This window comes from Aphelocoma coerulescens, chromosome 5 (genome assembly GCF_041296385.1).
Source record: "Aphelocoma coerulescens isolate FSJ_1873_10779 chromosome 5, UR_Acoe_1.0, whole genome shotgun sequence".
Classification (NCBI taxonomy): Eukaryota; Metazoa; Chordata; class Aves; order Passeriformes; family Corvidae; genus Aphelocoma; species Aphelocoma coerulescens.
In genome coordinates this window covers 28,003,102-28,016,710 of record NC_091019.1, presented here as the reverse complement: position 1 = coordinate 28,016,710, position 13,609 = coordinate 28,003,102, and the positions used below count along the sequence as shown (strand labels likewise).

Below are 13,609 nucleotides of genomic sequence, written 5' to 3'. Positions count from 1 at the left end.
TGTTTTAAGGAGGCAAGCTAGCCCCAGCAGGCAGGACTACTTCTTCAGATCACTTGTCCCCACACACTTTCCATCACACTTTTTTCCATCAGCACAAGCATTCTGGTAGTCCCACAGTGAACTACACCAAGGAAATAATCCAGATAAAAAATTATGTGAAAACATTAAAAAAAAAAATTGTATTAAAATCAGATTAGTATTAGAAAAACCCTCCCCCTTTAGCCCAGCTTGGTTTTAGCTTCAATACCAGGCAGATATTTTCAAGTTTTCAAAGAGCAGCTGACAGATGGTTGTGTGGAAAGGAAACACCCTCCTACACTGGAAGCTGATTCAAATGCAAGAAAGACCAGAACCCTAACTATGCTGATTATCTCTTCTTCAGTTAAGTATGTTTATTCCTCTGGCACGTCAAAAAGCTTCAAAATCCACCATTTTCTCAGTCTTTTCCCACAGTGTCAGAGAGGTTACCTGATGCAGGTTGGAATTTGGCTGGAGCTGCTCCCCCTACCACTCTGGAAGATGCTTTAGCAGGAGGAGCTGGTTTGGCTGGCATGTTGGCTTTGGCTTTCTCAAGCATGGCCAGTACCTGGTCTTTGGAAGTTGGCTAGAGAACAAAAAAGGGAAAAAAAGAAGTGATAAATTTTGTACTGTCTATCACTAATCTTTCCAATACATGCTACAGAAAACAAAAGCAAACGTAGTTTGAAACAATCCATTCTCTGTTAGGCATCTTGGAGGATACTCATCTTAAACCATCACTGTTCTCAGACACTTTTGTTCCAAGTTAAAACATTTTTCTTTAAAGTTTCTTCTGCAAGATCCATGGGACATATGTAAACCAGAGATCTGTTCTAGGTGAGTGGTCTTAGGACATCAATGGAGTGCCTACTCACCACTCAGGGGTCCATAAGCCAAACCACACTGCTAGAAATCATGTTAAAGTATGAGTACAAAGGCATAGAATGGGACAGGAACTGGTATGGAAACTATCTGCAAGTAGATCTTTTTTTCAAGCTCTTGAAGCAATAGGCCTGTAATGGCAGTAATCATTTTTAAAGTAGAGAAAGCTCCAGCTCACAGCTCCTGATACTATTTTCAGTCCCCCTGAAAATATTCAATGCAGACAAGCTCACATGACTCAAGACAGCATATCATGAGACTGTGAATAGGACTTAGTACTCACACATTCAAAGATCACATTATTTAATCTCTGTAACAGAAATACCTTCAGCTTGCCAGTGGCTTTTGCCATCTTCTCAAAGCCAAGATGCATCATGAAGAACGGCAGGGCATCCTGTGCCTTTTTACGCACATCACCATTTCGATCTTCAAGGCAAGAGTACAAGTGAGGCACACACAAGAGTAGGTCAGAAGGAACAGAACGGAGGGCAGGCAACTTCTCAGCCAACCAACCAAGAAGCTGAAAGTTTTAAAATAAAAGTTTTTTAAAAACTGCTCACAGTGCTATGTCAGGCCACAAGAGTCTGAATTGCAGTCCTTCACATACCTCTATGTAAGTAGGAAAAACCCACCCAAATTTTTTTCAGAGAAATATTCTTAAACAACATCAATTTTCATATCAGCAGTTACAAAAATTAAAAGGTAAGTACAGCATATTAGCACACAACTATCTTAAATCTTTAAGCCTGTTTCTTCCTTTTGAAGAATTTCAGCTGCTCTTTTTAATGTCTCCCATTCTGTTCCGTGGTGAACTTGAGGGAACACACACAAGCTCTTAAAACACTAATCAAAACAGACAGAACTTTCACTTTAGAGGCACTGAAGTCGAAATGACAGCTATCATGCAGGAAGAAAGCCTGTTATTATCCTTTTGAGGTCTAACAATTTTGTGTCAGTACAAATACACAGCTACTTGTTTTCTTATATAGTGGTAGCATCATGTCATTTCAGTCTGCATAGATAGTGAGTCAATAGCATAAAAGGTTATTTAGATTTGACACACATAAGAAGTTTACTCGACAGAAGCCTACCTCTTGTCTTAGGAAAGGATTTTCTTTTTTGAGCTCTTCAGACAGGTCTTCCCCTTCCAACCACTCTTTCATGCCAGTTTGTTCAGCCCAAGCATTCACAGTTGCTAGTGCAGCAGCACGAACATTATTCTGCAGCAAGAACAAGATTTAAAAAGAATAAACCTAAAGAGGGGTCAGAAGATTACAACAGAAGAAGCAACAGTCATCCTTCCTATAAAAGGAAAAAGCTTCCACATCATGGGCTTTGAAATCTTTTTCTATTCTCTGCTTGAGAAGGTTAAAATTCAGAAGAATTTAGTTTTAGTGATGGTATCAGCTGCAGCAATCTCCAAAACAGCCATTTTACTTATCTACCATAATTTTTTAAAAAGAAGTTTGATAAAAAGGGTGAAAGAGTGTCTTTAAAATTACTTTGTACATGGTACCATTCATTGATGACAATTCTGGGAGTCTAACTCTCAAAGAAGCTAAAAAATAATGTTAGTGACTTATACAGTGCTTAAAATAGACTGTGCATTCATAAATCAAGGCAAGTGGATTATGGAGCCTGCTATTAGGGCAATGCCATTTAGGATACACATGCACAGAAGTCAAATCAGGAGCGAGGGAGCCCTCTAACTCCTACCAATTTCCATCTTTAGTGCTTTTTTTCCAAGCAAAATTTAGAACAACACCCTTTTTTGAAGCAGCTATATGAAGTTATGCAAAGCCAGATGGAATATCTAACAATCAAGGCTCTTTAAAACTTTATCAGTCTAGACATGACTCTATACATATGACCCTCTCCTATAGACTGAATTTCTGAGGAAAGCTAATAATGTAACAGACTCATTTAGTTAAGTATGAGCCAATTGTAAAAGCAGAAGTAACATCCAGGCATATACGTAAACAAGAAGTGAGCATCCTTGCAAATAACTTGCCCCATCTTCTATCTCATTGAGGAAAAGAAACAAATCATGTGCTGCAGATGAACAGATGTTCATCATCCTCTCTGACAAGGCCTTGGTTCCCTTCATCCAAATTTAATTTGTCTTCACTCATGCTACAAGCCGATGACTTTCCTCAACTATTCAGTTGGATCCACTATAAACATATTGAAGTAGGACCCAAAAAGGACCATTCTCATCTTCAAAAACTTGACAAATTTGATAAACTAGTTAAATCTTGCACTTGCAGTACTGAAAAAATATTACCACTGTAACAGTGTTCAAATGAGCATAAAATCTTCTCTCAGCATTATAGCACTTACAAGTTATGTTGGTATTATGCATTTTAGCAACAGTGTAAGTTAATCACAATTGGTCTTATCCTTAAACATGTACTTGAAACTCTTCTACCAGTCTGGGGCTCTAAGCAACATGGTCTAGTGGAAAGTGGCCCTGCCTATGATGGTCTGTAGGGCTCCTTTCCAACCTAAAAAGTTCTATGACTCTACAAAAGGAGCTTGCTGTTACCTCAGGATAATTGGTGAGTTAAAAGAAGAACTTAACAGTCATATAAAAACTCAGTTCTTGAAGACTCTTAAAGACAAAACAGTTTCAACCAGGAGATTTTTATCTAGCCCTAGAACCAGTCATAGTCCTTCCACTGCTTGAGACAGGTAGATCCAGCTCCTGCTCTTTTTCCCTACTCACATTCCAAGCAGAGACAGCTGAAATATGCCATCTCAGCTAATTGCCCATGACTTCTGGCACAAGATATTGGCACCTTCCCAAGCCTCTTTCCCCATTGCTTCAAAGAGCTCTTTCCCATGATCCTAGCTTGATTTTGACACAGCATCCTGGCAAACTCGACATTGATGTTACACAAGCTTCAGTGTCAGTTGCGACTATCCTGTGCCTACCTACAGTTCAAAGGGTTCATACACAGTGACAAAGACAACAACAGTGTACACTGGAATCCACAGTTATACACTAAAAATTCTACCAGGAACTTTACCAAGCAAATATGTTCAGTGTCTTAGCGTACTTTCAGCAGCAGAAATATGCATATAGTGACCACATTAATTTAAAAGCCAGATTGTGACACTGGATTTAGTTACAAGGAGGGGAATATATCTGAATATACATTCAGGCACACATTTATACTTGAATATTCAGCTGCCATTCAGGCAAGAACTTTAAAAAAAAAAAAATTGTAAGCTTCCAAGGAAGTTTTAACTACCATCCACCTTTCAGACATAGTTTAGATATGCAAAAAGCGAAGAGATCTGGACATTTGTCCTACCTTACTATCTCCTAGGACTGTAATGACAGGAATCCCCAAATTTTTCACATACTGTTTGATATTGGGGCCCATTGCTGTTGCTAGCTGCTGAAGAATGCTCAGAGTTTGTTGCACCTGCACATAAAGAAAAAAAGGTTTAAAATAAAACAGTGTTACAAGCAGACGTGCAAAACCTCCAAGTTATACAGGGAAGAGAGACACTGCTATATATTGAGCTTTTATTTTAGAATGCCTGCTCAATGACACCTATTCCAGTCTTCAAATTCACCACACTGAAAAACAAACAATACTTCCATATTCTGAGCAAATCAGGTTTCAAGTAAAAACATTTTCAAACAAAGGACAATTCACTTTTCTCACAAATGAAGCAATTAGTCAAGCTTTTTTCTTTTAAGATTTCCTTACATTACATTCAGTGTAAAGGTAGATTTCCCTTTCTTTTGAAGCATTTTTAAATTTAAAAAAAAGGGAAGTATTTATTAACATAGGCGAATATATGATTTAGAAACACACAGTTCACTGTTTTCCAACTGTTGACTTAATGACATTGAAACAGGCCACACAGTAATAAGCAAGGTTCATCATAAGGAATCATAACTATCTTAAGTTTTAAGCTGAAATCAGCTGAAACAGATTTTGAAAAACATACCAAGATTTTATTGGAGTCATTGAGACGACCCTTCAGAGCAGCTGGAAGTTCTCCTATGTTTGGCTCTATGAACTTTGCTTCATTTATTATGCTTGTCACTTCATCCAGACCTTCCTTTCTGATCTTCCAATTTTTATCCCCAATCTTAGACACTAGCTCCGCTGTGATCTTATCACTGCAAGAGAAAAAGAGGTAAAGTGTCTGTTTACTTAGTTATCTCTCTATTAGTATTTGAGTGCTTTAACACCACAGATTTCTGCTTAGAAAGCATTTATAAATGCAAAGTTTTGAATTGCAGTGAAAGTGTATCTTCAGGTGGTAGAATCCAAACCTACCCAATATCTGTTCTTGGCAAGAGATCCACAACATCATTCCCAACCTCCTCCTGTTCTTCTTCCTCACCGTCATCCCCACCTCCCACACTGTGCCTGGAAATGCCACGAGTTGGAGCTGGTGCTGTCTGTCCTTGCATCTGCAAGCAACACAAAAGCAGAAACAACTCTTTTACAATTTTTCATTTGACATTAAAAATAAAACCATTTGTATGATACGAATGCACTGGCTCAGGACAGCAGACTTCTAAAACATTACACTATTCAAATAAACCCAGGAACTTTTGAAGTTCATAATGAAAAAAAAAGACTTGAGATTGCTACACATATTGAATTTGTGGCCTTTGTGCACCATCTTAAAGAATCTGGTTCAATTACAAGCCCAAGGGTTAGACCACAATATTACTACAGACTCCAGATACTTAAGTTTCAAAGTAGCTTTAATGACACTTGGTAGCAAGAGCTACACTTCCTACCTTTTCAAATTCTGCATCTATCTGGGAGAGAAGGGCTGGCTTCTCATCCTCAAAAAACATTCGCAGAGAAGGTCCCACATAAAGATACATTACTCCCAGCAATGTAATGGCAGAAGTCCTCACAGCCTGCCAGAAAGAGGAAAAAGCACTCAGTCTTCAAATTCAGGACTGATAATAATTTAGGATTAAGATTGTAAATTTACTCACTGGGTTAGTTGCAGCAAGAGCTGTCTTCACATTACTGATGAAAGCTTTGACATTCAATCTGTGGAAAAAAGATGTCTCCCATAAATAAAACACAACACAGGAAGCAGCACCAACAAACAAAATCACAGTATGTTAAAGAAAAAAGATACCCCTAGACAGATTTACACAACTAACTTACATGCAGGAGATAGGCACACTTACAAAATATCATCACAGGTACAGTGTAGGTAGTAGCTGCTTAAATAACTACTAGAAGAGATCAGTTTGGAGAATAGCCTATTGTGAAAAATCAATCAGTAAACAATTTATATCAAAGCCTACTATTATCACAGCTGTAAAGTTTCTTAAACTACATAACCCATGTGACTGCTAGGACTGAAATGTTGAGGAATGAATCTAGAAAACATTTTAAGTACCTGAAACATGACTACACAAAAAAGGTGGGGGTATATTATTGTTGTGGTGGGTCTTTCTGTTTTGTTAGTCAGTCTCAGGATCTTCCAGAAAAAGGCATAATTTTCAAAAGGAAATTTTCAAGAGAAATGAAGGAAGGTTTAAATTCCTGAATCTTCTATATTTTCTGTGCAGCCTCAAACACTGCTGTCCTAGTAACACATCTACACACATTACCATGCTGTAAATACATTTTTTGGGGGGAATTTACTAAAGAAGAGTTTATTTCTCAGACTTAATCAATGTCACTATCCATTTAAAAGCCACAAAATATTTTAAGACAGGCATAGTAACTGCCCCCATAGTCAAATAAAGATATTTGAAGTTTTCCCTGCTTGCTTAGAGATTTTTTTTCTCAGGACTAAACTATTACATATGGTTGACCACTTTCAGTTAAAAGACTAGTGATTAAAAAATCAAGGAAAGCTATCCCTGGTTCTGATGGAGAATTAATTTCTTACTCTCATAGTGCCAGCTATAACAACAGCTATTTTGTTGCCCAAAACTTCATCCACCTGTTATCAACCTCAAAGTGTCTCTCCAAGGAGATTAATAGGCATGCTGGTATGCACTCTTCTGTAGGCTGTCAGATTCAGTTGTTGTGGTTTTTTCTTTTAAAGTATAAAATATAGTGGTCCACCTGGGTGCAAGTGTATCCAAGTAGAAAGAGTGTAACAGACATGCAATACCACAGCTCTGTGCCCAGCCCACACCTAGAAGTACCTTAAGTTCAAGACAAATGCTCTTCAGAGGTCAAGTGACAAATAAAGCAGCTAGTAGTGTAATCACATCCTATCATACTAGTAATGCCAGATACTTTCAGTTATATACTGAAGAGCTAGAAGAGTATGGCTAGCATCAGAGTTTAAGTAACTAGAGTTCAGATGAACAGAATCTTAGGTCCAGATTAGAAACATTTTCTTTGAAGTTTGTCATAGCAATTCATTTAAAAGACTTACCCAGAAAAGCCAAACTCTTTAATTGCATTTGAAAGCCAATTCAAGGTTTCTGACTGGTTTTTAGGATTCTTCTGAGAGAAAGCCATAGCCACAACCTGGAATAGAAGAGAGTTAAGTATAAACTTTCACTGGCAAAGCAGGTGACAAAGCACTGTAATAAAGAAGTGAAGATACCCACAAAAAACACAGGGCAAGTGAACAGAAGAAGCTGGGGTAACAGAAGAGGAAGAGGAAGAAGCAACTGTGTCACTGTAGCAGGATGTAACTGGAACCGAAGTGAACCAGAAGCTCCTGAAGTACTTAAAGGCAGCCAGCAACACCTTTATTATGGATTTGTACCTGCTGTGGCAGTACAATAAAAAGCACTGAATAATTATTCATTATTACTGTGCCTCAGAAGATCATGAAAGAGATCCTCCTAGAAGCACATGGAGGACAGGGAGGTGATTGAGACAGCCAGCACAGCTTCACCAAGAGCAAGTCCTCCCTGACCAGCACCACGGCCTTCTGATAAAGCAGTTACATCAGTGCAGCTACAGATACCACATATCTGGACTTCTGTCAGGCCTTTGATAAGGGCCTCCACAACAGCTTTCTCTCTAAACTGGAGACACATGGATTTCATGGGTGGACTCTCGTGGATAATGAATTGGTGGAACCATCACATCCAGAGGGTAGTGGTCAATGGCTCAGAGTTCTGATGGACATCAGTGACAGGCAGCACTCCTCAGGGATCCATACTAGGACCAGTACCATTTAATGTCATAAATGACAGATAAAAGGATTGAGGGCATCCTGAGGGCAAGTCTGAGATTAAACAAGCTGAGTGGTGGAGTTCACACCTGAAGGACAGGATGCCATCCAGAGGGACCTGGACAAGCTTGAAAAGTGAGCCCATGGAAACCTCAGAAGGTTCAACAAGCCAAGTGCAAGGTGCTGCAGCTGGGTCAGGGCAACCTTCCAAGGAGGCTGGACAGGAGCCAGCAATGTGCACTCACAGCCCAGAAAGCCAACTGCGCTCTGGGCTGCACCAAAAGCGGTGTGACCAGCAGGGCAAGGGAGGGGATTCTGCCCCTCTACTCTGCCCTGGTCTTGTGAGAGCCCACCAGCAGTGCCACATCCAGCTCAGGGGCCTTCAGCCCAGAGCAGGGCCACCATGATTAAAAGGTTGGAGCACCTCTCCTATGAAGAAAGGCTGACAAAATTATAATTTTTTAGCCTGGATAAGGCTCCAGGGTGATCTTATTGTGGCCTTTCAGTACTTGAAGGAGGCCTCTGAGAAAACTTTTGACAAGGGCATGCAGTGGTAGGTAGGACAAAGAGGAATGGATCTGAACTGAAAGAGGAGTTGTGGATGCCCTATTCCTGGCAATGTTCAAGGCCAGGTTGGATAGGGCTTTGAGCAACCTAGTCTAGTAGAAGGTATCCTTGCCTGTGGTGTGGGGGGAGAACCTAGATGATTTTTAAGGTCCCTTCCAACTCAAACCACCCTGTGATTCTATTTTCAAGTTTAGAGGAATACATATTTAACTTGTGCCTCAGGAAGCATCTCGAGAGCAAACAAATCACTTTCATGCAACAGAGAAAAACCAAAGATTTGGGATTTACTCCTCAGACTGAAAGGACACCCCACATATTATTTCTGATTTTATTTACTGAAAGAATACTTTTGCTGCTCACTCACCTGCTCAGCAGTCCACGGCAACTGACACGCTTCTGCTATTGCTGTCATGGCCTCTTTTGCATTACTTCCACATTTCACATCCCCAACCTTGTCTACAAGGCCATCCAGCACCACCTGTGCTGAAGTTTTGGAGAAGTTTCCTTTCTGTGCAATCAAAGCAACTACATGCAGCTTCATCTGCATCACCTGCAATGTCCATAACAGCAAGAAAGTTACTCATGTCTTTGTGTATTTTAGACTAATTTTTCTTATTCTATAGATCTATAGATACACATAAGAATTACATGTATTTGTGGGTAAACACAAACATATACACAAAATTTTTATTTGTGTACATATACACATTTGAATATGTAGAAGTATTTAAGAACACAGATACTTTATACACATACGTATATGTGTTTTGTGTGATTATATACAAAAATTGTGTACAAACACAAATACATATTGTTATACATACACAACACCAAAAGACTGGGCTGCCATTATCTACTTTTAGAACTTATATACACACACATATGCTTATATATATGCACATGTATACACACACATCTAAAGAATCTTTAGATATCTTAGATGACATTCAAGTCTCAAATCTCAACAGAAATAAAATCCAGTTTGAGAGTTTATATTCTCATTGATTACAGATAGAACTGTGGCCACAGTGATAGATGCACTTATAGCCCTTTAGCTGGAAACTACTTAATTATATTAACAAAAGACGGACTGTTTACTTACTGAAGGATAATGTATTACCTGAAAATTTGTTTCCTTCCAACCAGGTTTCTTGGCCAGCATTCTTACTAGAGCTTGGCAAGGCATTTCACTTCTCTCCATAAGCTCAACAGCCTAAAGTATAAACATTAAGTTAGCCAGTGGGCCACAAATTATACAAAACTCAAACAGAAGTTCTCAACTGTGCTCTAAGTATTTTCTTAATACTGAATTAAATTGCAGGAATTCTCAGCATAATAACTTACCTGAAGAGCCTCTTTTACAAGGATCTTGAGGTACTGAGCCAACATTTAACCGACAGCATTCACATCACCACTCCTTTAATGTTCTTTAACTAATTTCCTTAACAATCACTATTGGCCATTCCAACCATGGAAATTTACCACTTAACTAAAAACAAACAAACACCCCCAAATAACCCACCTGCCCCTCAAAAGGCTGCTTTTGTTTTTGAAGATGAAGTATATTATGCACCTTTCATGTTGGAATGCTGACTACACAGCAGAGATTAAGCCTGAATATGATCTAAATTACTGGGGTTTAGCTGTTGTTAGGCTTATTCATTCAACTGAAATGGCAACATTTGAGTAAAGTAGGCTTCTGCAGCAGCATTTCAATGCAGCCAGTCACCATTTCCTAATTGAAGTTAGTCACTTTTCCCACTAAAATATTAAAAACTCAGTCACAACTGTACTGGTGAAGTGGTATGAACTACCTGTACATCTACAGTTGAAGCTTTTTTGAATGTGAACTCAAAGGTTGTCTGATGGATACCTTCTGAATGACATGTGATGCTTTTTTTTTTTGTTTGTGACTACATGAAGCACTTTCCACCAGCTGTAGAGACTGCTAGTATTGTGTAAGACTCTAAACAAAGATGTCAGCTGGCAAATAGTTGATTATAATCAATTGCTGCCTAATACACAAACACCAGGAAATTATTTGCAACAGATTTGGCCTAGTCATTGCAAAACCTTTTGTTTAAATATAGCTATCTTTGAGACCAAGCTTTAGAATTGTTTGGAGTTTTAAAAAGACCTCTAAGTATCCTTGATCAAAACACAAGTGTTTTTGACAAAAGCACAACTACCTACATTAAGATAAAATACTTACTCCACTATTGTTATGGAATTTAAACCATATAAGCCATTTGGCTTTTGCAAGTATTGTTTAATCCATCAGAAGTGCTGACATACAACTACTACTAGTATGTACTTCATGAGACTTACCAGGCCTAAAGAGCTGAAGAAATTAATACTTGTTTTCTCTTTCCCTACTGCCTCTTATCAACCATTACAAACATACCTTCTGAAACTCCTCCATGCAAGCAAGCCTCTCTTTCCAGTTACCACTGTCCAACTGCTGGATACAAGAAGCTGGAAGGACAGCAGCAGCTTTCTCTTCACATACTTCTATCTGCAGGCAGAACAGAAAAAGGTTAACACTCCACTGTATACCTTCAGAGGAGAGCAGCAACCCTAAGGACAGGTAATATAGTGGACTGACCCTTGTATTGTGGTGCATTTACAAATTATGAAACAGGTTCTGTTGTAGATTGAAAGATTTTAGAATAGATTATAGTTTAGGGGTCTCATGGGTTTAGGAAGCTGCTAAATTGCACTGCAACAGAAAAGTAATCCCTGGAAAATATGAGAAACTGTGCAGACAGTCAAAAAAAAAATCTTTAATACCAGCTATCTGCTTAAAGAATCAAGCAGAGGCAACCTAAAATTTGCAAGGTAATTTTGGATCAAGTCTGAATAAACAGCGACAACAATGAATCAGCACTTGATGAGGGCAGACAGGAGAAGCCCTATCTTCTGCCTCCATTTTAGCAAAATGGAAAATTAATGTTATCTAGTGATAAAAACTTCCCTTGTTTCACTGGTGTCTGCATCACCTTCAGGAACTGTATTCTCATTTTCTACTGTATAAACTAGCAGTATAAACTGGATACACAATGGAAGTTACTCATTCTAAGCAACACTCCAAATACAACTATGGTTTGGACTGACAGTCCAAAAAACTTGCAGATACATCTAGCAAAGCTTTAATAGGTTTTTTGTTACTGTTTGACCTACAGATACCTGACTGTACCTGGTTCCCTACCAAGAAAAGTAGGTAGATGCCCAGCTAACATGCAGAATTCAGTAATTTTTTTGAAATGTAACTTAATATGAACAGCACAGAACAGTTTTGTATCAGTTCATTTAATTGTTACTTTATTTCAATTCAGATTTCAATGTAAACTCCAGAATAATGTATTCTCAGGCTTTTAATAAGAGACTCCTTCAGTAAATAATGTGTCCTAAATTACATATGAAGTATCATTGGTTTTTTCATCTTTTCCTACTTCAGAGACAACAATATACCCTGTTATAAGGCTATAAGCATGATTTATTGCTTACTGTCTTATATGGCCCGGTGCCAACAAGAGCCTGAAGAACAGGTGTAATTACCAAAGATCCATTTCACCTGTTATAAATTGATACGTATTGCTTTCCCTTCTCCTAACAAAAACAAACAACCTCAGTGAAAAATTTTCAAGTACCTGAAGAACTGATAAACCAAAGCTGCAATCACAGCAGGCTTTGTACTTCAGAGAACAGCAGAATACTCACAGAGAGCTCAGACTCAAATATTTCTTTGGTCTCAGGACCCTTCTTGCCTTTAGCCCCAGCACCTCCTGTACCTGCAGCTGTAGCTGGTTTGCCTTTCTTCGGTGGGGCCCCAGCCTAGAAAGTTAATGGACAAGTTAGCCAAGATCAAATAGGTCTCTAGCACAGATATCAAAAGAACTGCTATCTTTCCTATACTACACTGCTATATTCTAATGTCAGAAAATACGTATTTCTTTGATAGATAACAACTGCAGGCAGAGATAGTTTTCTGCTAGAGCTCATTTAATTAATATATTGCTTTTAGACTACAGGCATTACAAAACATAACAGGGATGTACAAGACAAAGAAAGATGAAAAAGGAAAGAATGTATGTATTTATGAAAGTTCAGGAAATAATGCATTCATCTATGTGTTCTCCTACAGATCCTGGTTAGATACTAAACTTTGTGACTGGTGTCTCTTTCCCAGGTTATAAATTTCAAAAATTTATCTGTTCTCCTATTCACTTCCAGGTATCCCACCTGAAGAACTAAGTAGCATATTACAAAGACCACCTACTGCAGTTGATTTTTAAAATCCAAAGAATATTAGAGAAATAGAGGCTAATAGTTCATATTATTTCAAAATAAACAAAGGAACGAAGTAAAAACAATGCTGAAGAAATACTCAATACTTAATTAGTAACCTTGCTAGTTATAAGGAATGTTGACTTCAGCCAAGTATTACCATATCACAGAGCACATCAATGCTACATGCGAGGCTCCTCTGAATGCCTCCAGTCTTATCACTATTTCAAAATCAAAATCTGGTATTAAGACTTAAATGACAAGCCAGTTTGTATCATTAAAAACCGAGAGTTCATCAAGTACACTCCCAGAAAGTCCAAGATTCCTTCTGCTGTTAGGCTCACCTAGTCCTGCAAAACGACAGTGAGAGCTCAGTGGAAGGAGATTCAAGAGACCACCTTTGATCTGCAGTAAGTAACTATTTGATGCAACCATATACAACTGATTCTGACAATCTCTTACCTTCACTGCAGATGCTTTTTTCAGTGGTCCTGGTTTGGCTGCTGCATCTTTTGTTTCTTTATCTCCTCCAGGCCCTGGAAGAGCAGTGGTCTTTCCAGCAATAGGCTTGCCTTCTTTTTTCTCAGCTGCTCCTGTTTTTTTACCATAAACCAATTCTACCTTTTCAGCACACTCTTTAATCTGTCAAGCAGTGACGGAAAAAAAAGGTGGGGATGGAAAGAAGCTATTTAGCTACAACAATTGGATG

General features: G+C 38.5%; 1 protein-coding gene across 5 annotated transcripts in view; it reads right to left on the bottom strand.

The window, feature by feature from the left end:
- Positions 1-13,609, bottom strand: part of CKAP5 (cytoskeleton associated protein 5) — a 53,775-nt gene that overhangs the window by 18,663 nt on the left and 21,503 nt on the right. For all 5 annotated transcript variants that reach the window (XM_069017292.1, XM_069017291.1, XM_069017294.1 and 2 more), the window contains exons 13-26: positions 13,363-13,542; positions 12,334-12,447; positions 11,018-11,128; positions 9,734-9,826; positions 8,978-9,163; positions 7,294-7,388; positions 5,882-5,939; positions 5,675-5,800; positions 5,202-5,338; positions 4,867-5,041; positions 4,218-4,331; positions 1,992-2,120; positions 1,226-1,420; positions 469-604 (exon numbers count right to left, since the gene is read on the bottom strand). In XM_069017292.1, the coding sequence (XP_068873393.1) occupies positions 469-604; positions 1,226-1,420; positions 1,992-2,120; positions 4,218-4,331; positions 4,867-5,041; positions 5,202-5,338; positions 5,675-5,800; positions 5,882-5,939; positions 7,294-7,388; positions 8,978-9,163; positions 9,734-9,826; positions 11,018-11,128; positions 12,334-12,447; positions 13,363-13,542 (1,849 nt within the window). The remainder of the gene's footprint in view (positions 1-468; positions 605-1,225; positions 1,421-1,991; positions 2,121-4,217; positions 4,332-4,866; positions 5,042-5,201; positions 5,339-5,674; positions 5,801-5,881; positions 5,940-7,293; positions 7,389-8,977; positions 9,164-9,733; positions 9,827-11,017; positions 11,129-12,333; positions 12,448-13,362; positions 13,543-13,609) is intronic.